This window comes from Alligator mississippiensis, chromosome 8, assembly GCF_030867095.1.
Source record: "Alligator mississippiensis isolate rAllMis1 chromosome 8, rAllMis1, whole genome shotgun sequence".
Classification (NCBI taxonomy): Eukaryota; Metazoa; Chordata; order Crocodylia; family Alligatoridae; genus Alligator; species Alligator mississippiensis.
This window is the reverse complement of record NC_081831.1, coordinates 59974733-59999027: the sequence shown is the minus strand read 5'-3', so window position 1 is coordinate 59999027 and position 24295 is coordinate 59974733. Positions and strand designations below refer to the sequence as shown.

At 48.7% G+C, this 24295-nt stretch overlaps 1 protein-coding gene across 1 annotated transcript; it reads left to right on the top strand.

Annotated features, from left to right (window-relative positions):
• The first annotated feature begins 6319 nt into the window (after positions 1-6319).
• On the top strand, positions 6320-24220 carry LOC102576534 (diacylglycerol O-acyltransferase 2). The gene is made up of 8 exons (XM_006266229.4): positions 6320-6446; positions 8474-8602; positions 13167-13274; positions 14185-14255; positions 15325-15529; positions 17188-17362; positions 17688-17890; positions 18400-24220. Exons 1-8 carry the CDS (start codon positions 6407-6409, stop codon positions 18552-18554), a joined length of 1086 nt encoding a protein of 361 aa, XP_006266291.1. The 5' UTR covers positions 6320-6406; the 3' UTR covers positions 18555-24220.
• Positions 24221-24295: the final 75 nt, after the last annotated feature.

Here is a 24295-nt window from a genome sequence, read left to right as displayed (position 1 = left end):
GCCGAGTCAGCAGTTCGGCCATAGGCACAGCTTTAAATGTTTTTTCTACATACCTCAAAGTACTAGGCGCGGTTTGTGAATGCTGCAGTGGTGGGACGGATGAAGTGTCCCACAGGAGCGTGATGGGGGGACCCCCCCCATGTGCTTGGCGGCAGACCTGAAAGTACTTCTGGTCCACTTCTGGGTCCACAGCCAAGCACATGGGGGAAGCCCCGTGTGCCCCCCTGGCTCCGCCACTGGCCCCTAGGGGACCCCAGGAGGCACCAGTTGCCAAGGCAGGGGGAGGGTCCCCTGTACCTTCTGGTCCACTTCCAGGTTCACTACTGAGCATGCTGGCCGCCGCCCCCCCCCCCAATTGTGGAACGCTCCATCTGCCTCAGCGTTCACAAGCCTCCTGGTACTTTGAGGTATGTAGAAAAAACGTTTCAAGCTGTGTCTATGTCCGAATCATTGAATCTCTCCAAATCGATTCAGAGAATTCTGATTTGATTCAGAGAGATTAAAGGGTCTCCTGATTCAATTTGGATTCGGAGATTTGGCTGCTGAATTGAGCCGAATCTCCGCTGAATTGAATTGGCAACCAAAGCTTCGCAGAGCCCTTGTAATAATGTAAGTGAGGTTCTTTTAAGGGCTCTGCCTTGAAGTTGTGATCACATGCATAGTATAACAGCCACAATAGTCATAATAGCTTCTGTCATTTAGATATAAAATGCAGACTTCATATGGCCATAACGGTAGTTTACAGAATACAAAAGAATAGTTCATGTCCTAAGACTTCCTAAATAATAATGGGAATATACATCCTGCTGTCTTCAATGCCACCTATTTAAAAGAGGTCTAGGAACCTGGGAAAATTTTGGGCTTGGGAAAATATTAAGGAAATGCAGGCTGACTGTTCTAGTACTGAAGTCTGCTTGTGGAATGCTCTCTGGAGTCTCCAAACTAACTTTAAAAAAAGGAAAGAAAAAAGCTATAGGGAATCATCTTGCACTGGTTGGGAAGAGGGGATGGGCCAGAAACAAATGTATTTTGCTCACCATTGAGTTAACATGTTAAACAGAGAATGCCATGGCACCAAGGGTTCCAAGACCCTCCTTTATACACTGATCAAAACTTCTTCTGTTAACATCATACACCTCTGTATCATGTTCTTAACGAATAATAAAGCCTCTTACTAGGTCATCTCACTCCTTGTATGTTCCCCCTTATCTTGGTGTCCTGGACTGTCTAGCACCAGTTTTATGAGCTGACCTTTAGCCTTGTGAGGGCTCTGTATAAAAGTAATCGTGTAAGTTTAAGGATGTGTAAGTAGTTTTGTGTATTAGTTACTGCTCTAGGAAGCCTACACTGGTTAATGCTTCAGCAGAGTCTGAGCGGTCTGTGTACTGATCCAGGGGTTTTCAACCTTCTTTAGTAAGTGTACCCCTGGCAGCTGGACGCGGGGTGGGGAGGGGGAGAAAGGGGGGTGCGTGGCTGGATGCGGCGCAGGGGTGGGGTGGTGCATGGGTGGAAGCAGAGTGGCGGCAGCATGGGGTGGTGGGTGCAAACTTTCCCCCTCTGCATCTGGCCAGCCGGGCGGTGCCTGTGTAGCCTACAGAGGGGTGCTGCTGCCCTCGCGCTCCCCTGCTTCCCCAGCCCTGCTCCTGGGAGGCGGCGGTGGTGGGTGGTGGCTCTCTGTCCCTACCCGCCTGCAAATACCCTCTAGGGCCTTCCCAAGTATCCCTGGGCGTATACATAGCCCTGGTTGACAACCTCTACTAATCAATGATCATATTAGTCAAAACTTAACTGGAGTAGTCGGTGGTTTGGGCCATGCCTGTACTCTTTCTTTCCCCACTTATAAAGAACTAAATGGGTTCACCCATCTGTGGTGATGAGATGGCACCCCTGGCATGGTCTGTCTGCTTCTCTTTGATTCTATACTTACTCAACTGTTAGTTAATCTGTAGTTCTCAGATAAATTTTGCCAATGCTTTCTTTCATAGCAGGTCCAGAGTCCCCCATATCTGTGTGAGCATTCAAGTTGTTTCAATGGAAGACAACTGTCAGGTGACTAAACTTTGCACTTCTTGCAATCTTGTATGCCACTCGGTGATGGCCACTATGCCTTTTGTTTAAAAATAAAAAGCACAATTCTAATACGCTCCATCTGCTCTTTTTCCAAGCAGACACAGATGACAAGTGATGCCTGCCTAAGTTTATTATCTAGTACATCATGAAAGCCACTTCAGACTGTAAGGATAGAAACAGAACTAGAGCTCAGTCTTTCTCCCTACTGCCTTAACCAGCCCTTGATTCCTTCCTTCTTGAGCTAATATGTTGAAGATGCCAATTGTCAACTTTCCCAAGAAAGTTAGGAAGTTGCTGGAGAAATGCTATGAGTTGAAACCTAGGTCTCCCTTTCTAGAGTACTCTGAAGAGACTCAAATGTTAATGTTACTTGTCTCAAGCACCTCAGCTAGTGACTGAAGAAGGGGCCCTCTAAACCCTCCATTTCTCTGTAATTGCCCTACCTAATTAAAGATGTAGCAGTGCCCTAGCACAGAAGAAAACATCTGTAACAGTCCCCTTGGGAGGCAGCCAACCTGGCTTAGGAGCTGCAGCTGTGTGAAGGCTAATGAAGAAATGGCTGCCTGGGAATCAAAAGCCCCAGCAGGCAGAACCAGAGACCCATGGGGAGAAGCATCAGAGCTGGGAAATGGGCCAGAAGGAGAGCAAGCCTGCTGTGAGAAGGTTGGAGCCACAGTGGACCCCTCCTAGTGTTCAGGATAATAAGGGGTTTTGTTTTTGGGGGTGTTTTTTTAATTGTTGAAGGGCTGTGTGTTACTGAGGCATGCTGAGAGATGCTCAAGGAGCAAAGGCCTGGTTGAAAAGGCCCTGAGGTGGCAGCCTGCTACAGTGTCCCACTACTTGAGGAGGGGATATTCCTTTTCACATTCTCCATTGGCACACAGTAGAGACATGTTCCACTTCCCCTCCAGGGGCTCCCTCCTGGGACTCAGAAAGAAACTCAGGAGATTGCTGTTTGAGCAGTAGAAGCCCTGGATCTGACAAGAAACAGGCTCCATGAGAGTCTCTTTTGGGACCACCATTCACACGCTTGTCAGCTGTGGTGTAGGATGGGGTTGCCAACCTCTGGCAGGAGTGGCTCAGGCAGGCTCTGTGTGGCACACAGCAGATTGGGGAAGGGACAGGCAGTCCAGTGGCAGATAGGGCAGGGAGCTAAAAGCAAAGCAGAAGCTTGAGCAGGGAGCAGAAACCTGAGTAACAGATCAGGTAAGGGAATGGGATCAGAGGGCCCCTAGGAGAGGGCATAGGGCTTATTTGTGGCAAGTCTGCCAAAATGGTTGGTCCCCACTAGAGTAAAGTATGCAGCCATCTGCTTGAAAGTCAGCTGCTGTTGCCTCTTCTATAGGATGAAATGTCTTTCTAGGAAGCACTATAGATATTCTTAACCCAGTCAACCATGAATCTTAGAGAGATGAAAGTAGAAGTGGTGCAGCAACTGGTCCTGTCAGCAATTTTGTCACCCTCCATAATGAGACAGGAGGAACTTCAAGGTTTTTAAAGACCTCTTGGCCATGTCAGAGACTGTTCACATCCTGCTGGAAAGAAGATTGTGCACTCTGTATTGTTCTATGTCTGGGAGACTGGCCGTGCCTGTTAACCAGGGAATCTTGGAGCTTGCAAAGGTCTTGTAGCAGGCTTCAGCTCAGAACCTGCCACCTCCAAGAAAGACCATGTTCCTATTGAGTTCTCCAAGTACTTCATTTGAATCTGGTGCCAGGGTCACTTGTCAAAGCAGCCATTTAGGAAAGGTCAAAGTAGCAAATGCCTCCACCAGGAAGGGAAAAGGCCCCTAAGAGACTGGATGTTTGACAGAAAACAACTCTGCCTGCCAGTTTCCATACTGGGACAAACTGGTTCTGCTTACACAAAGGCTCCCACCAGAGCAGAGAGAATGATTAAAATCCATCCACTAGAAAAGTAGCTAACATCTGAAATCTTCCTGTGGACTGCTGTGGACATATCTAATAATGGCTGCACTGGTGACAATGTGAAAATCCTGTTGGTTTCAGTAGCTGGGAATATCCAGGAAGGTCCAAACCACGACAGAAGATCTTTTATGTGAGAGCTGCAGCGGCTTAAAGACTGACAAGGCCTTTCCTTCATTAAAGTAGTTAAGAACTGCTTTTCATTCTCTGACTTATACTTACCAATCCCAAAGAGAAAGCAAGCAGTTCTTTACCTTTTCCTCAGGAAAGCCACCCTGATATCTTTTTCTTGATAGAAGGTTTGAGGCTGCAGTACAGAAATTAGAAGATATTTTGAAAGATCTGTGTCCAATTGTCTTCCACCTTTTGGCTCTCACCTGTTTGGGCAGTTTTGACTGGCATCTCTGTGACTCAGTGGGTTCATGCAGTTATCAGTAATAGCACATGCAAGTCTATTCCCTTCCCACTTCATTCCCGACTCTCTGTTTCAAAGAACCCTCTCACAAAGTTTTGCTGAAACAAGGGCTTTCTCAGATCTGGATCAGGGAAAGTGGTGCCCTCACAATTTAGGGATAGGAATTTGTATTCCTGGATGTTTTTATTTTCATTTGAAGACGAACAAAGGTTTATATCCCATTATGAACCTCTGACATCTCAACAGGTTGCTTTCTTGTTTCCGAATAGTGACTGGCCTCCTTAATCCCCTTATTCCTGTTCATGGTTTAAGACCTTCCAGAAGTCTTTCTTCACACTTCCATACATCCAGCCCATTGGAAATACCTCAGATTATTAACAGATGAATCTTGCTGGGTAAATTACAGGGTTCCTGCACTTTCAGCTTCACTGAGGCCATTCACCAAGTGCTTTGCTATTGTAGCTACTCCTATAAAAATCACAAAGCATCTAGGTCTACCCATGTCTCTGATAGGTTAATTGAAGGAAGTTCATTTTAGCTGACAACCAGCTTGTAATTTTATGTTGCAGTAATAATAAAAAACCTCATCTCTTACGGAGGTCAGCTTTTGCTAGGTTAACAGATATTTTCCCCTATTTTATCTGTAAACATAAAACTTACCCAGTTGCAGAGAAGCAGAAGGTGAGACAAAGGTGGAGGTAGACTGTGGATGTATCTGATAATGTTGCACACACTGTGGCCATGTTAGTGATAATGTGAGATGGCTAAATACTCATAACAGTACAACCCAGAGCCAACATTTCCAGTAAGAGCAGCTTGCAGTGACTTTGGAAGTGCTAAAACAACATAGATTGGAACCTCTCTCAATAGTGTACACAGTGTCTAGTGATTTAGATGGTGTCCATTAAAGTCAGTGGAAAGATTCCCATTGGTTTCAATGGTAGTTATATTGGTCCTCCTAAACTACACACCCAAAGCTGCATTTTGTCTTCAGGTTTGTTTTTTCTACCCCGGTACTGTGGTCCTGGTAAATCTTGGAGGAGATGATTGACAGAAAAGCAGTCACAGCCTCAGGGTCACATAGAGTAGAGCAGTGGTTCTCAAACTTTTTTTTTCCAGACCACTTGAAAATTGCTGAGGGTCTCGGTGGGCCACCTAATAAACTTTTTGTTTGTTCTACAAATCAAAGCACACAACTCACATTTTAATATCAGTAGTCTTGCCTTTCTAATGCGACGGGTGTGCCTGTTTTTTTGAGCAAAGTTCTGGGAAGTCAGGTGTAATGTCTGTCAGCTTTAGCCTTAGGTCACCTTTCTGCGGACCACCTGAATGGAGCTTGCGGATCACAGTTTGAGAACCTCTGGAGTAGACAATTAGATCTTTTACTTTAGTGTATAACATGTTTGCTTCATAAGATAATAGGAGCTTTTCCCCCATGAAGTTATGGTCAATTTACCACAAAAAAGAAAGCTGCGGGAGTTATGTCCTGAAACATTAGGGACTGGCTGGTGGGACCAATGGTTTTGAGCCATTCTGGCAAATGCTACAATCCTATAACAAATGAATGGTGGTTTTGGCTTGACGTTTTTCAGGTTTTCAAGTTGCCCTTGGTCAGAATCACAGCCGCGGTGCCTGGAAAGCCGCGTGCAACACGTCTGAGGAAAGTACCATTCCATCCAGGGAAGGGACAGACTTCGCCAAGCGATATCTGAGGAAAATACACAGCATTGTATATTTGTGTACCTTGGAGGAATAGTGCAGGATCTTTTACGGAAACAGCAACATGGGACTTGCTAATTCTTTTTCCTTCCAGATGTTGCTGGGTTTTCTTCAAATAAAAGGAAATATTTGCCCACCTCCCCTCCTGAGCAGACAGTTTATCTCGGGTCAGCTGGTGTAGTTTAAAACAGACACACAAACAGTTCCAGAGTCTGCTATTTCCAAACCAGCCTTCTACCGTGCGGAGGTAAAATCTGAGAGACGACCTGCCATCACCATGAAAACACTTATTGCAGCTTACTCCCAAAATCGGAGTGGTAAGGAAATTGCAAAGTGTGCTTGTAATGTTCTAGACTCGTTGATAGAGTCAGTCAAGGCATGTTTGCTGTTGTTGTTGAATATGTCATTAGAGATCTCTTTCTATAAAATAGTCTATAATAATTTTATAAAGCTGTGTGTTAGCTGTGAAGGGAGCAGGGATGGGAATGGAGCAGAGTTGCTTGGTAGAAGTGAGTTTACTGAAATCGGTCTGGGAAATTCGTCAGATCATTTACTGCAAAAGGGCAGGAAAATGGCAAATTGTATAATCCAAATCAAAGAAGAGTATCTGCCACCCCTTCAGATAGCCATTGGCTTATGTAGGAGAGCTAAGTAAGTGTGAGTCCAGCCAGAAATAGTTGGCTTTTAGTCAACTAATAAGAAGAGCTGTGGGGTATGTGACTTCTGGGACCTGGTCTGAAGACCTAGGAAGTGTGCTAGGAGCGATGGGCCGAGTAGACTTGGGTAATTGCTCTCGGGAAACAAAAGTAATGTTCTTCTATCCAGTGACTGCTCAAATGTTTAGGTGCCCCATTCGCAGTCTGGATTTTACTCCAGAAAGGCTGAACTTCAAAATTGCCTAGGTCTGACCCAGCCAGATTTGAGTTACTCTTCCTGACTTTCCAATACGGTCGAGTTCTCTCTGATCCAGCACTCCGCTGAATGCAAGGTCTCTCCATTAGAGCCTGTTAGATAATGGTATTGGGTAGGTATGTTAATTGTAAGGATTTTTCCAGCTGTCTGACATTAAAGGCCTGTTGCAGCTCCCTGTAGCCATTCTGAGTCCCTGTGAGCCAGCAGGCTTTTGGTCTCAGTCCTTGGTGGGATGAGCTCTTTGGCCCTGGGACCTGCTCAGCTCAGCCAGAGCTCTTCACACAAACAACCTTTAAAAAGATGGGCAGGGAGCACATGGAGTTTGGAATCTGGCTCCTGTCCCAGAGGGAAGAGGGATCAAAAGGCCCTGGCTGTGTTTGCGGTAACACTGGTGGGAGTTAATCATTCATAAGGGTTACCAGGGAGAGGGGGAGGGAGAAGGAAAACTAGTTAATGCTATTGAACTCCCACTCTCCGGAGTCAAGGCTGAGGGAGCACGGGGCCTGTGGCCTTATCAGTCACTGCAGGACAGGGCAGTTGGCCTGACACATCCAGACTCACCTGTTGTCAGCTCAGACACTGTGCTCGTGAGATGTCTGAGATGTGTGCATGGTCCTGTCTTGCCATGACACTTCACTCAGGCTTCCCTCTGGCTTGCCCTCCACAGGATAGATACAGCCCTGGTCAGTCTGTGGAGCAGGGAGAGCAGGATCTCACCTCCTCAGGGTTCTGGTCAACTTGGAAACTTTGATGTTTTTATTAAAACCTCTTTCTCTGTGAGGGGGGCCAGGTCCAGAGGACCCTTCCCCCACAGTTGCATGGGAGGTCCTGCTCCTTAGAGGAGCTTTGAGCAGCCAAGAGAGTTATCTGTGCACTCAACAGCATAGTGTCAGTCAGTCCCTATCGTGTACCTCCTTCTACACCTGCAGGCACAGGGGCCCATCTGGGCCCTGCTGTCTCTTGCCCTTCCTCTCCCCACCTCCCCCTGCTCTCTCTATAGCTCTCACCCTACTTTCTTCCTTCTGCTTCATGTTCATCTTCCTCACCTGTTGCCAGCCCAGGCTACTGGAAGCAACCAGCTAGGGACTGACCCAGCACACAGGCGAGAAGAAAGCCCTGTGCAAGTGTAAGGGGCAGGTGGGTAGGGTCGGTGTGGGGAGCAGGACGCAGCATGTGCTGGGTCAGTGGCGTCCCATTGCAGAGGGGTGTGACTGTGTGTATATTGAGGAACCTTGATCTGTGAGAGGAATAGCATGTGTTTGTGCAGGGGCATGCATGTGCAGTGTGGGACTGTGTGTCATGGGGGGCGGTGCAGGTACAGGGGGTGGTTTCTTGTGGGTGGAGGGGAAGAAGAGCACTAGCAGGTGGGTACAGCATGACCAGCAGGCAGTGATCAATAATGGAAGTGATAAAGGGTGTTTGTGCCTTCCAGGGAGCCATGCCAGCATTCAGGCTGCCCTGCACACTCTGCTCACTGCCCCCTGGCCCTCGCAGCGGGACGTCCGGGCATGCCTCCAGCTTCTCTCTGTCCTGCAGTGGGTGCTCAGCTTCTTGTTCATGGGTAAGTAAGCACAGCAGCCTAGAGGAGATGCTCTGTACCGTCATGGGGGTCTCCTTCCCTCTCACCGCTAGGAATTCTCTACAGGTTTTTGGAGCAGGGAGGGCAACCCTCCATCACAGCCCGTGGAATGTGGTTCCCCATCTCTCTGAGTGATGACTATAAAAAAGAAATCAGGACATCAAAAAATGCAGCCCCAGGGAACAGAAAGCTCCTTGGAGCAAGAAGGGGAAAAGCAGCCTTCTCAGGGAAGAGCAGGGTCTTGGCTGGTTATTGTTGGGGAGATTTTCAGATGAGACCTCAGTGGCACTTTCTGTAAGGTCTGGGTATGTCTGCAGTCTCCCCCTGCCCTCCTGGGTGCAAAGACCCCTGCAGATGCCTGTGGATTATCTGTACTGGAATCAAGCCTCTTCAGGAATGGTTGGATACTAGGAGCCTGATTATTTCATTTTGTAGAAGTGCAAAGTGCTCCAACCCCCAGTCAGGGGGTGTCCAGCCAGAATCAGTCCTGGAACTCACAGCTGTGTCTTTGTGCACTCCCTTCCCACTTAGTGCATAGGGTTTTGGGGTGGAGCCTTTCTCCCTGCACATTGGTTCAGCACGGGGGCTGTGAGCACATCCACAGTACAAATAAATCAGCCCCGGTGGAGAAGTTGGCACCTGCTGACCTTCCGCTTGCTGTTAAGGTCAGAAAACATTTAACTTTGCAAAGGGGGTGAGCTCTGTTGCTGACCCTCCCAAGAGCACTCTGACACAGGAATTATGTCTACACAACATGATTTGGTGTGGGCAGAGCTGCCCAAGCTCCTTGTGAATGACCTAGTTTGGGTACTGGAAGCAGTATAGCTGTGTCAGCTTCTAGCCCAGGCATACGGCCTTGCTAGCATGCCATGCTGCTTCTGGAACCCAAGCTAGTTAGCTGAGAGCTAGTTCAGGTATTTCTACACAGTAGTACAATTGCCTGCACAGGACTTTGAAGGCATTGACACAGAGATGTCCCATTAATTTAACATTTTTCTGCGGAATTCTGATTTGCCCTGGCAGTTGTGAGTGAGTTAGTGCTTATTAAAGAGATATTGTAGCCGTGATAGTCCAGGAATTATTATAGCGTGTCAAAAAATCAGTATCAGTAGCGTTCAATCCTTGGTTCTTACTGTTCTTACTCAAGCTGCCTGGACACTGATACTGATTGTTGGACACACTATAATCTACCTGATTCCTAAATTTCTTCCTATACACAGCAGACCTGATGAAGAATGTCTTGCATTTGAAAGCTCATCTAACTTTATTCTAACCATGCAGTTTTTTCAATCAAAGATTTCACCACCCATGCAAAAAAAAATGCAGTTTGCTTATTAAAGAACAATTGTTTAAAAAGTGAAGAGGTCAATGGTAAATTATTTTAACATTTCAGGGTGCTGAGTTTATAGTAAATAAGTGTTGACTACGAGAGTGCTACATAGAGCTGTAGATTCCTACTGCTTTGGAAACAGGGGCTGTCTTTTTGTCAGGTATTTGTACAAAGCCCAATACAATTGAGATCTTATGTTTCACTGAGACACCTACAGTAACAGTATATTAATATTGCTTCCTCTTTTTTTAATTAGGGCTTTAGCCAAAATTTGGAGCCACGTGGGTCATTTCCTTCAAATAGTTTGTTCTTTGATGTGATTTTGTTTAGTTTCAAAGAAAGCACATCCTCTTGCCTCCTTAAATGCAGGAGGAATTGAACAATAGGAGATGATTTCTTTGCTCACAGTTCCAAACTACTTTCTAGTCATCACTTTGCGCAACAACTATCTCTCAGCATCCCCTGTGGCCCCACCGTCAGTGTTTCTGTTGCATGTCTTCCTTGTTATCTGCTTTCTCAGCTTCTCTGATTTTTCTTTCTTTCACAAAACAATACCCAGAAAAACACTTCTGCAAGCAGAAGTATAGGCAGCAAGGCTGTCTGGACTGTCCTTGAGCTCAGACCTGTAGGTGAAAGCAAAATTATAGCACTATAGTTTTTGCAACTAGCAGGCAAGTTGTGCCTCAGGATTCCTGAATCTAGAGAGCCATTTTAGGGAAGCTAGAGCTGTTGAGACCATTAACTTTGTCCTATATAAAAGTGTTGAAAATTTTCCAGAGCTTTAATACCTGCCAGGGGTGGTGCAATCATTTTGCTCAAGACTTGCTGCAATGAGCCATTCACCTCTCAAGTCCCTTTGGCTCTTATGTTAATGCTGCCCCAAACTATCAAGCTGACATCTGCATCCACTACCACATGGTCAGCTAAAACAGGAGCAGTCATAAGAGTCTTTCAAGCCTGGAAATACTCCATCACAATCTGTTGGTCACTGACATGATTGCTGTTTCTCACCCAACCTGGGCTGTGTGCACAAATGAACTTGCTATAACAGCATGGAGCCTTTACACAACCTACCCAGCTGGGAACGTCTGGAGAGTGGATTTGTGTACACCTTCCATTTTCTTTTTGTCACTAAAGGTTCCTCCTGTCTTTATCGTGAACCCAAAGCTAAGCACATCTTCTTGAAACAATTCACAAATCTCTGTTTCATTTTGCTTGGCAGCAGAAAGCTAATTAGAGGCTCTTGAGTATCAGTTCTTATTCTGAGATTTTGCATGTATTAGGATACCATCCAGGTATAGCACATCACACACAATGAGAGGAGCAAGTCAGGCATTAGCCTCTCTTTTGGCCTTTCACATGTGGCTGGCGCACTGCACAAGTCAAAAGCTTTAAATTGACACAGACCTTGTCCTGCTGGGAAAACATTCCTGTCCCTGTCCTTTGGATCCACAACTATGTGCCAATTCCTATTTTTAGATCCAGTGTGGAAAACCAGATTGAACCTGCTGTACCTTCTAAGTGTGCCAATTTCTATTTGTAGATGAGGTGTGGAAAGCCAGATTGAACCTGCTATAGCTTCCAGCCACAATAGTACTTAAGAATTCTTTATGGTAACCTCATTTAGACCAGATGGGATCTGGCATTGCTGTCTTTTTCTTAAGTAGATACTGGTGAAGCCCAACAGGCTTTCCTGAGAAGTGACTTAGTTCTTTCTGGTATATATCCCCAATGGCTTGTAATGTTTGTTTTCTCTTGGTAAATGGTTGCGTCTCAACACTGACCAACTGGCCAGAACACAGCAAATGATGGTTGGCTTTCCCCAGGACCAGTCCTGGCCCAGTGCACTGGCCCAGTGCAGAGCAACCTGCTTGGGAGAACAACTTCTGACTCCTAACCAGGAAGTCTCTCAGACTTCTGCTGTGGTTTTATTTAAATACACAGTCCTGTACCAGAACAAGTCAAACTGAAAGTCTTGGAATTCACGTACATTTCCTTCTTGTTTTCTTCTCTACCTGTGCTTATTAGACCTCTGGTTTTTTCAGATATCTTAAATGACGGGCACAAGTTACACCCAATGCATTTGAGTAAGTTCTATAAATTATGGAGTATCTGTTATAGACTGCTATATGAGGTACCATGATGCTCAGGGGAGCACAGCTCTGGAATCCATATCTACTGTACCCTGAATATCTCCCCTGCTTTTCCCCTAGCTGCTTCATGTGCTGGAAATGGGCTGTCACTTGAGTACATTAGTCCACTAGAAGTGCCTTCTTAACCCCATCAGAGAGGCTTGGATTCAGTGTTCTTTCCAATAGGCAAGATGGTCACAAGCAGCAAAGATTTCTAAAGTGGATGCCATCTAGGGCTGGAGCACAGGTTTAGTGGAGTGTCTTTGACTCAAGGAAGCTCCCACACGTGTCACATACTTATGCTAGAGAGAGTGGGGCCTCTAATATTCCACCAGTGCAGCTGTAGTATAGTCAAGTGTTGCCAAGACCACCTCAGAAGGCTTTAAGTGGACAGTGGTAAAAATGGCTGGGTCCTGTCTGAACCACAGCCCCTGCTCAGTTTACTGCATGGGGTGATGATTTAGGGACCAAAATTTACATCATATAGCAAGACTGGTGCATGGTGCAGAGCTTGTCTTTCAAGCAGAGTCAGCAGGGAGCTAACAGGCCTGGGCTGGCTGGGTTTCACCACTGACCAACTGGGCAGAACATACAGTAGAGAAGGTGGTTTGGCCCAGGTACAAATTACAATTTGGTCACTCCTTAGGAATGAGATGTTTTATGGGAATGGCATTCTGAATAGGCCTAAAGATGGAGGGATTCGTTGCGGGCACTCCTCTCATCCCACGTTACTTCAAGGTATTAGGAGATGGTGCCTAGAGACAGGACCTGTTTGTAGAGCAGTGCTGGAATCCAGAGGCAGAGATGCAGACACTCTGCTACACAGTGAGGCAGAAGACAGGTACACGTGAGGAATTGCTCTCCTGATTTGATCCCCGCATCAGAACAATGTTAAGCTGAGGGGTGGGTTTTAATATGTGTAAAGGGGCCACTATACCCATGAAACTCCTCCACTGGTAGTTGCACTGGTGTCAACTGGGGCAGAATCAGCTCTGCTGGTATGTGGTAAGATGTGTTATACATGGTCTCTCACGTATTTCTACTTAACGATATACAAGCTCATCTTTTGCTTGTGTTCCCCCAGGAATCATTTCCCTGCTTCTCCTCATCTATTTGGTTTTCACCAGTTTCTGGCCGATTTCTGCTTTGTACCTGGTCTGGCTAATCTTTGACTGGGACACACCGGAGCGAGGTATGGATAAGCATAGATTCACTTACTGCACATGAGCGTTCATAGCAGATGGGGTGGAAGGCAGCTGTGGCAGGATTCAGAGATGTGGTTTTTAACCCTCTGCCATCTGTCTTTGTTTCTGGGAGTCTGCTCTGAGTAGGTAGCTTTCCACTATCTTCAGGCTCATATGATAGCTAATCTCACCCAGTTAAAGCTAAGTCCCCTGGAATGAGGGAAACAGGTCCAGAAAGATGCACAGAGTTCAGCTTTTAAGATCACTATCCCAACAGATTGTACCACCTTTTCTTTCCTCTCGCTGTCAGAGATTCTTGGTGATATAACAAACTTAAGTGACTGGCCTTCGTGCCAGTGCAGCATTGGAATCTAACACACCCTAGGTTTAATTCTATTTTCATCTCTTTGGGAACTGCTGTATACAACCCTAGGATCCTTATAGCAGCAGCAGGACTAATATCTGAACCACTTGCACCAAAAGCACAGGCTCTTGCTACTTAACATGAAGGAGAGTTTCCTTAACCATATAGGTCCTGTGACACAGGTCTGGGCAGTTCTGATTTCATCTAATGGGGAACAAGGTGTGCAAAGATAACGCATGACATCAGCTGGGGCATGAGCCGATAAGTGCTCAAGAGCAGATAAGACCCCTAAGGAGCCAGTGTTCTTATTTTCTTCTTTATTTACATGGTTAAATGATAAAGACTGGGGCAGTGCCAAGCTACAGGAATGCAAGGTGGGGGGGGGGTGCATAGAGTGGCATGGGGGAGAGGAAGAAGGTGGTCCAAAAAGAGCCTGTTGCCAGGAAAACCAAGAACTGACCTGATTTCCCTCCAGGGAGGAGGGTCTGTCTTTACAATGTCTGTGGGAACTTGTGGCCTGGGACCCAACCACACACCTCTTGTTTGGTTTGCAGGTGGGAGGAGGTTCGCATGGTTGCGGAAATGGGCTGTCTGGAGGCACTTCCGGGATTATTTCCCTATTCAGGTAAGCAGCAAGCCTGCCCAGGCCATGCTTGTGCCATTCATACAGGGGGTGCTATGGAGACATGGCCAGAACATTTCTAGTGCACCAGTTTTCTGTCAGAGAAAAAAGTTTTGAATACAGCGGTAACAAATGTTTGTTTCAGAAATAGTCCCATGTTCCACATCAGGAGGAAATGCCCCTTTCCACAGACACTTTGTTTTGTTTGGTTTTTCTCCTTTTCTTTCATTTTATTCTGTGGCAGATGTGGTGGACCATAAAGGCATGTCAGGGTCTAATAGATGGACTATTCAGAGCATTGTTATATTTTGGTATATATTTCTTTTTAAATGAAAGGGCTGCTGTGGCTATTCTGGTTTTTAAATACATTTTACACTTCCCACAGTATAACAGTTCCATGTTAGATCAGCTTCTGTGCTGAGAACTATACTTGTGTAGCTTAACCTGCAGACTCTGGGACAAGTCTGTTAGGCATCTCTGCTGGGCTCTTGCTGAATGGTCCCTGTATGGCTTTTTCCATGCAAGTCTAGCAGACCAGCTGCTGGCAGATTAATGACTTCCTGTACATCAGCCTGTCCCCAGCATCCCTCATGAGTCATTTATCGCATGTGTTATTCTCCAGCTGCCAGGCCAGCCCCTGCAGAGAGCACCCAGGGAACCTAATAGAAATATGGTACAAAAACAGGTGGTTGGAAAGGGCCCCAAACACATGTTTCTTTCAGTGTCACTCTGATCATCACATAATCATTAGGCGGCCATCAGGCTGGAGTTAGCTGTCAAATCTCACAAACTTCAGCGGCTGCTCCGTACATGTGCTGATTTTGGTTGTATGCAATGAGGGAGGTAAAGAAACTGGGGAAATCCCTGAGCTGAGCTGCTCAATTATTCTAATTTGTACATCTGTACAGGTGAGTGTGCATCTGCACCAAGGTGGGGGAACTGCCACCCAGGTAGTGCCCATCTGCCCTCACCTGTTGAGACGGTCTCCTCAAGGCCTATGACTTAACCAGCATTGAAAGCAAGGGCACCTGACTTCCTCACTCCCCACTGATTGTATGTCTTCTTTCTCCAGCTGGTGAAAACTCATGATCTCCATCCCAGCCAGAATTACATTATTGGTTCACACCCTCATGGGATTCTCTGTGTTGGGGCCTTCTGCAACTTTATTACTGGGTCCACTGGCTTCTTTGAGAAGTACCCTGGTATCAGGTCCTTCCTGGCCACGCTGAGTGGCAACTTCCGGATGCCTTTCTTCAGGGAATATCTGATGAGTGGGGGTGAGTGTGCTCACAAAACATCCCTTGCACATATCCACAGGTAGCACCTAAGGGGGTTTGTACATGATACAGGGGTTTAAATCTCCCTAAATTTGAAGTGGTGTTTTTTAAAAACACTGCTTCAATTTAGGGTGAAGTAAACCCCCGTGTTGTGTGCACCCATGTGAGAGCCCAGTCCTTACCTGCCTCTCCAGCAGTGGGGAAGGGAGAATGAGCTGCTGGTGAGCAGAGCTGCTGGTGAGCAGAGCTGCTAAGGGGTGGAGGGGCTGGTGCTTCCCTTCACTGCAGCGATGGTCTACCCCCAGGCAGCACCTGCCTGCAGGCACCCAGCTCAGGCGGTCCTGGGGAGTACCGCAGCCATGGAGGGAAGCACCGAGCCCCCACACAGCTCAGGCAGGCAGGCAGGCTCTGGCGGGAGGGTGGGGGGAGGGGAAGGAGATCAGTCTCGTTGCTTTTTATTTTTTTCCCCTTCTGTGAAGCCTGCCTTCCTGGGCTGCTGCTGGGCTGCCTGCAGGGGCTGCCTGCACAGACCCTGAGCTGCACAGGGCCTGGTACTTCCTTCCATGGCTGTAGAGTTTAGAAACTAAAACTCCTTACCTCAGAGGTGTTTTACTTTGCAGTGCCCCAAATTCATTTGCTGTGTCCTAAAGTTATTTAAGGCATATCACACTGCCAAAAGTGCTGGAATTAACATGCAATACACTGCCGAATGTGCAAACAGCAATGCCATTAAAGGGATGCAAACGGCATTTAACCCATTTTAAACCTGCTTTAAAGTGTCGTCTACAAACACCCTAAGGCAGGGGTGGGCCTGGAGACCAGATGCAGCCTGCCAGGTCATTCTATGTGGCCTGCGAGGCCCCTAAAAGTTTAGAAAATTAATATTTATCTGCCCCTGGTTGCCTGTCATGCAGCCCTCGATGGCTTGCCAAAACTCAATAAGCAGCCCTCCGCCCGAAATAATTGCCTGCCCCAACCCTAAGTTGTTACAGGTGCAGCTAATGCAAGAGACCCAAGATGTTCACAATGTCCATCTCCTTTCTCCTGGGAGAGTGGCGTGTGTAGTCTCTATTCAGTGGCAGCACCTGCCTTGCCCTGGGAACCTGCACTTTGGCTGGTGCAGCTGCTGCTTCTGGATGCCTCCTGACTAACATGGGGACTCTGGAGCCATGAGCCAGGGAGTGTCCCATCCTGGCCTCCACTCACTTGATCCTTTAGCTTATTGTACCCTCCTCCTTCTGGAGCAAGGGATTCCAGGGCTCCTGTCTGGACACAAGGTGTCACCCTCACTCCACCCACTTCTGTGCAGGGAGAAGTCTGCTTACAGCCTGTGGCTGTGGTTAGAGTTCAGCTCAACTCATTGCTTTGGGGAATGGAAGAAAATAGGCCCCCTTCCTGCCCCTCCCTTCATGTCCTATGGCTTTCTGAAAAGTGGGGATTCACCTGTCATGCACCTGCACCCACCTGCGGGGACTTTTCCCAAACCCAGAAGGCAAATAGGCTTTCAGGATACCCCAGAAGTTCATGCAGAGATCCTGACAAAGGATTCTTCCTCTTAGTTGTGAGGGGAGTGAGCAGGTTCCCAGCTGGCTAGTGGGGAATGCGGTTTCCATTGCAGACAGTTTTTCCCATGGTCCCTTCATTTCTTTGCTGGTTAGGCCTGTGCCCTGTGACACGCCAGGCCATAGGGTACCTGCTGTCCCGGAATGGTACTGGCAACGCTGTAGCCATTGTGATTGGTGGTGCGGCTGAGTCGCTGTCCTGCCAGCCGGGTGTCACCACATTAATCCTTAAGAACCGCAAGGGCTTTGTCCGGATGGCACTGCAGCATGGGTGAGTATCACTTCATGTATTGTCCTTACAAGTGCCCCACTCTTCTGGTAGCTGGACTAAGGCAATCCATCCCAGGGGCCACCAAGCCAGCTACTGTATGAGGACTGGGCCTGGGACCCCTCCTTTGCTTGGGATATCCACAAGCAGCCTATCCATTGGACCAGCTTTCAGCAGGATTTAGGAGCTGTGACAGCAAGGGTTTCCTAGCTGGTGCTTCCTGGGGCAAACCAGACCCAGTTCAAAGGGTCATAGCAGGCTCCTGTAGTGCTGAGGCTGGCATGGACTGTCTTGCAGGGGGCACTCATGCTGCAATATTCTCCCGCAGGGCACATCTGGTTCCCTCCTTCTCCTTTGGGGAGAATGAGCTCTTTCGACAGGTGGTGTTCAAAGAGGGCAGCTGGATGAGGAACCTACAGGAGAGGTGCCGGAAGCTGCTGGGCTTTGCCCCTTGTCTCTTCTATGGACGGGGCTTAACCTCTATCCATTCCCGAGGTTTCCTGCCCTTCCCCAGGCCCATCACCACTGTTGGTGAGTTTTTTTCTTGCTACTCTTCCCAGTGGGGTTGGCCATCTGTAATGCCTGAGCCCTTTGCTCTGGAAGGGCTGGCATGGGCAGGCAGTGGAGGCACAGCCCTGCTTGCCCATGCTGACTATAAGGAGTCCACATGCTGCTGAACTTGGCAGATATAGAAGTCAGAAAACCCACCATGATGGTGTGGGGTGAACTACTTCAATGGGCAGAGGGATCCCAGGCAAGCTAAAAACCTTCAGTAGGTGGACACAGGTAGTGGTGTGTGCTTTTCCTTGTCCCCTATGGCTGTTGTGTCACTGGGCTGTGGCATGGCATGTGTGTACACTGTTGCTCCCTGCTGGTGGCTCACAGGCCTGCCTGTATGTAGCGGATTGCTAATCTCTCACTGAATGTTTGGGTTCCACAGCCCAGCTCATTACAGGGAGGCTGGGTTGTCCTTAGCTGTAGCAATTGGTCTATTCTGGACTCCTGGGTTTCATGCTTCCACCCTTTTTTGGCTCTGGCAGTAGGAGAACCCATGACAGTGCCCAAGATTGAGGACCCAAGCCACGAAACGGTGGATCTGTACCATGGAATGTACATCCGCTCCCTCCTTAAACTCTTCAACGAGCACAAAGCCAAATATGGCCTCTCGGAGACAGACGAGCTGAGGATCCTGTGAATGAGACCAGAGAGAAGCTGGGGACTGGAAAGAGAGAGGGCAGTAAAGCCCTAATCCTGGATAACTGCCTGTTCTTGGGGGTTGGCTACCAGCCTCCCTGGCAGGGCAGGGACTCTCAGGGATGTATAAAGGATTCTGGGTGATGTGGTGCCTGCAATAGCAGAGGATTTAACTTGATGACCCAGGAGGTCCCTTTCAGTCCTGCATCCTAGATTCTGACATACAATTCAGCCATGCCCCAGCTGCTCTGCCTCCTACTCTAACCCTGATCCTTACTCACCCTCTCAGCACAGCTCCAAAGACTGTCTCTCTGTCCCTCCTGTGCCTCCAGGATGAATGAGGAAAGGAGGATCATTGTACATAGTGCTGCACATCCTGCATGCTTTATACTCCCTTCTATGGGCAATGCAGTGGGCCAGTACACCAGCTATATCAGATCCTGAGGCCCCTTCAGGAAAGAAGCATGAAAGGACAGGAAGGAGCACAGGGAGGAACTGGGGCTGAGCTTGAAAGGGGAAGTGTGACATAAGCAGAGAGGACTAGGGTAGGTGTGGGAGGAACACTTCTTTGGCCAAGCCCTGCTATCCTTGGGAAGATGTATAGTAGTTTTTCTACTGTGCTACTGCTGATGGAGCCCAAGGGTGGGGTTGTGCAGGCTACATCCTGCCTGAGACAGTAGGAGGGAGAGGTAGATGGAAAGGAGAAGGAAGGGAGAGGGAGGGAAGAATGGACGCAAAGCCCTGGCATGTAACTGAGGTAGTGGTTGTGAGAGGAGGCCGCAGGGCCCTGTGGGAAAATGGCACTGTGATGGGCAGAGGCTTGAGACACACTTCAGCTCTTTGTCTGGGAAGGCTGAGCCTTTGCAACTCTGTGGTCTTGTGCCCATGTTGAGTGTAGAATGGAGCCTCTTGGAAGGGTTCTCCATTCACCTGCGTGCTCTGTACATCTGATTATGGGCATACTCCTGGCGCTGGGTTGTCAGGCTGTTCATGTGAATGTGTCATCTCTCTACTGTAGGGAGAGTTTTCCCTCTGCTGGTCAGTGTTAGCAGCTAGGCCTGGGCCTCAGAAGCAGGACAGGACAGGGCCAGGGCTTTCCTACACGGTGAGAGAAATAGCATTCGAGGTAAAGTTCTTGAGAGTCTGTCCACAGCAGGGGCAGGAGGCCTAAGTCTTTCCCTTTCATTTCCCTTTCTCTTTCCCACATGTCCTGTGTTCCCTGCATACCCTGCCAAATCTGTGTCCATCACTGGTTTCCCTATGGCCTTCTGCCATTCTGCCCAGACCCTAGGTGCCTCAGCTTCCAGTCTTCTCCATCTCTGTATTTCCTGTAGGGGCCAGGGCAGGTGGCAGCTGAAAAGGCCAGTGCACATTGAGGCTTCATCTGGAGATATATCAGGTCCTAGAGAAGCAACAGGTGTTTCCCTAGGGCCTGGCAGATTGCAGTGATTTCTGGACAGTTTGTGACCAGAAAGAGATTGATCTATTGGAGGGAGATGGGAGGAATGTCCAGGGGCCAGAGGGAAATCTATCAAGCTTGGTTAAGCAATGACAATGTGGTGGGAAGTACACAGGGGGTAAGGTGTTCTTTAGCTACCAAGGGGTGTGTGTCTATCAGTGAGAGAATGCAGACCCATAACTTCCAGTCAGGGAGAGGCACAGGCTGGAGAATCCTCTCCCAAGGGGTAGGGGTGGACTGCCAGAGCTTGAGACATTTCACATAAACCTCATCAAAGCACTGTGCTGTAGGGGCCCCATCCTGTTCTGGCCCCAGGGCTGGGTGAGAAGCTCTGCTGCGGTGTTTCCATCTTTGTGTTGCTGATCCTGTGTTTAATACAGTGTTAGAGCTCTCAGATGGATGTGGACTGTGCTGTATGAAAGGGAGAGCAGTTGTAAGTGGTGAGGGGCAGGGGGGAAGAATCATTCCTGCACATCCATGCATACCACATACAGAGCTAGGCATGTGCCCAGCCACGCCTGTTTCCATACACGCCTGTGCACACACAGCTTAGGCACGCATGGTTCCATGTCTTTACACAGACACATGCCACATTCCTTTCACCTGAACAGCACACATGCACACGCACCGTATTGTTCTTTGGAGAAGGGAATCTTTATAGGTTGTTCCCCAAGGTGGGCGTGACAGGGTGTACTGCCCCTTTAAGGGTCAATCTGGAGTTGATGGCTCACCAGTGTGGACACAATCAGGGAGCACTCTGTTCCTCCCTGGGGTGGGGCTATAAATTAACAGAAGGAAGCTGGGGTGATGAAGGGTCAGAAGGTGGGTGGCAGGTTTTTTAAGGTCCTGGGACTTGCTTTTTAATCAGTTTGGCTGCTTAGCTCAAGGCTTTGACCTCATGACCTGAGTTAGGAGCTGTATTCCTATCTCATGCCTGCCTCCTAAGATTGGGGGGTGCTCAGTCAGCAGGGGTTTGTGTGGAGGCCTTTGTAACTGGAACAGGTTACTTTTGTTGTTTTGGTTTTGGCCTACCCCTATGTGCAGGAGCAGGAGCTGTGTGCTGTGGGAGCCCAGCTCCCCTGCAGGCTGTTCCTGTGCAGGGCGAGGGGGAAGCCTACTGTTCTCACTGTGCAAGTTACAGTAGGGTGTTTTAGCTGAGGGCTGCCTCTGCCTGCAAGCAAGCTCAGTGGGGAGAAGGGAGAAATGGTCTGACTGGGGTTAAAACCATGGTGGGCAAGGGAGCCTTAAGGGCCACTGCTTCTGTTGTGACTTCTGGTAGGAGCTCTGAAGTTCTGCTCTGAGGCTAAGCTACCTCCCATGTCTTCAGCTTCCTGTCTCCCTTGGCCTTGCAGGGAGCTCTGCAGAGGAAGCCCAGGGTAGAGGATAAGGGTTGTCACCCCCTGGAGCTGGGTGTGGAGAGTGCTAGCCAAGATCTAGGCTCTGTGGGGAGGAGGTTTTAAAGGAGCTGAAGGAGCACAAAGACACAACAAACAGTCCATGCAGTTCTGAGAAACCTGGTTAGGGGAAAAAGCAAATTGTCTAAAGCGACTGGCATGAGGAAGCTGGTACCAACACGGGACAGCCCCTGCATTAGCCCTAGGATTAACATTCCTTTTCAGCTGGATTTCACAGAACAAAGGCTGTCCTGCTGCTGCCACAGTCACCAGGGAGTGCAGCTGCAGCCTGCTCCTGATGGAGCTTCCTGAGAGCAGCTGGGTGGGCAATGTCTGCAGTCTCAGAGGGGAGCTGTGAACCAGCCCTGCAGTGGGACAGTGCTGGTGCTAAGTGTGTGAGGGGTAGAGTGTAGGTAGGTGCTGAGGTTTGTCTGCTCTCCATGGGATCTCTCGGGCACAGGCTTCAGGGAGCAGGGTTGAAACAACCCTCTTCACTTCCTTCCACAGCACGTCTCATACATGTGACTCCACTGAAATGCAGGCACCTGAGGGAGGCAGGGCACACATGTGGAGTGCTCTGCACACAAGTTCTACCACTGGGCCAGGAACAAAAGAGCTGGGGAGCCCATTCCTGGTTCTAGAGAGGCCTAAAGATCAAAAGCACTTTCTGCTTGGTGCCCCCAGCCTCTGCAGTGGAAAAGGTTCAGCTATTAGCCTCAAGCTTTTGCTTCTAGCAGGGCAATTGTGCTTGGATAGAGCCCAGTGCAGCGAGGTGCGGCAGGGCTGGGCCTATCTCAGGGGCACATTGGTGAGTTCTTTCTGCGGGGGTGGATGATGCTGAGGTTGGAAACAGAGTTCAGCCGAGGGGCCGGGTTGAGTCATGTGAACTCAGTCTTGCAAGGGAGGGGCAAACTGATAAATTACTTAGCTTCTTTCTCAGGCTTTCTTTGGCAGTAAAAGCCCCTCTGTAGCTTTCTATGCAGCTCTGCTCTTCTCAGCAACCAGGCTGGGCTTGTGAATGCTAGGGTGTGCATCCCTGGCAATCAGTCTGTTACAGTGTCACTAAGGAGCCAGCCAACATCTTTTCAAGAGTGCTTTTCCTGTAAACGCACATGCCACCTCACACCCAGGCACACCCCACATGTGAGCACCCACACTGTCAAACAAAAGAGCTGGGCAAACAGTTCAAAAGCAAACATCATAAAGGGTAGATTCCAAAGGACTCATTAACCTCCCATCATTAGCAGCCCTCTAAATGTTTTACAGTTCAAATTACCTGTCTCTAAAAATCTGTGGAAGTGCTAATGTTAAAAACACACGTTGCGGTAAGCATTGGTGCCAGGCTAAGTCATACCGTGGGCTAGGGGAGACTTTCCTCTGCTTTTAGAAATGCTTACAACTCAGCCAGTCTCTAGCAGACAATGCTGGAATACTAAAGGGGGAGCTTTGTCCACCCCTGCTCAAGGTACAGACCAGGGGAGAAATGTGAACCAAAGGGGCACATTTCAATGGTGGAAATGCCAGCACTTCCAGAAGCAAGCCTATCTGTGGTTGGGTGGGGTGTGTTGAAAGGTGGAGTGGCGAAGCCGGCATGTAAGTGTAAACCATGCAGAGCTAAAGTCAGCAGGTAGGATGAGTGCAATATGGGAATGGCTGTTTGAGGATCAAGCATTCCAGTTTAAGTCCTTGAGTGCCTGCAAAAAGGGACTAGGCTAGGGGCATATCCATGGCAGGAGAAAATGATGTCAAAATGTGCTTAGATTGGAGTCTGCGTTTCCCTAGGACATCTCCCTGACCAATAGTCTGACAAATGCTTGAGGCTGCTTGTACACACCACGGAGGTTTAATTGGGTTTAGTTCTCCCTGAATTTGAAACGGTGGGTTTTTAAAAACACCACTCTAGTTTAGGAAGAATTAAACCGAACTAAGCCCCCATGGCATGTACATAGGGGTGGAGGCCCCATCCTTACCTGCCTCTTTGGTGGGCGGAAGGGGAGCGAGCTACCAGTGGGCCAAGTGGTCCCTGAGTTGCATGGGGGTCCCCTGGCGGCACCCGCCTGCTGGCACCCAACCCAGGCAGTCCTGGGGGGGGGCGCTGCAGCCACGGAGGGAAGCACCGGTCCCCCTGCAGCCACGGAGGGAAGCAGCGGTCTCCCGCACAGCTCAGGCAGGCAGACACCTGGGAGTTAAAAAAAAAAAAAAGATCAGGCTCATGGCTTTTTTTTCCCTTCAGTGGAGCCTGCCTGCACGGGCTGCCACCAGGTCCCACAGCCCCTGAGCTGCGTGGGGCCCACCAAGCCCCGAGCACGTCAGCTTCCAGTGCCCCATGCACTGTTGCACTTTGTTAGCTAGCAAACTAAAACACCTTGGAGGCGTTTTATCTTGCTACGTACCAAAGTCATTTAAAGTGGAATATGCCACCCAGCATGCAAACAGCAACATCACTGAAATGGAATATGCTGCTCAACATGCATACAGCAACACCATTAAAGTGGTGCAAAATGGCATTTAAGCTGCTTTAATGGTCAGTTTTGTGGTCTGTGCAAAGGTCATGATACTACCCTCCTGGGGCCTTCCTCCCACTTCCTCCTGCCCTGGGGCATCCTGGGGTGGCTCCCACAGTAATTCCCTGGCATGAAGGCTGTGGGAAGTGCAGATTGGCCGTGTCTGGGCATTCCTTAGAAGAGACGTGCTCTGAGCACTGCTGAGGCTCCAGGTTGCTGGGACCCTAAAGACAAAGGCAGCACCAAGGATTTCTTTCTCCACCCCTGGCAAGGGACCCTTCCTAACTTGACTAACCCTTTAGTGAGGCGCTCAAATGCTGTGGTGCCAACTTTCTCCATGGTGGTTCTTTTCCTGGTGACAGGTCAGAGAGGGAGGGAAATAAGC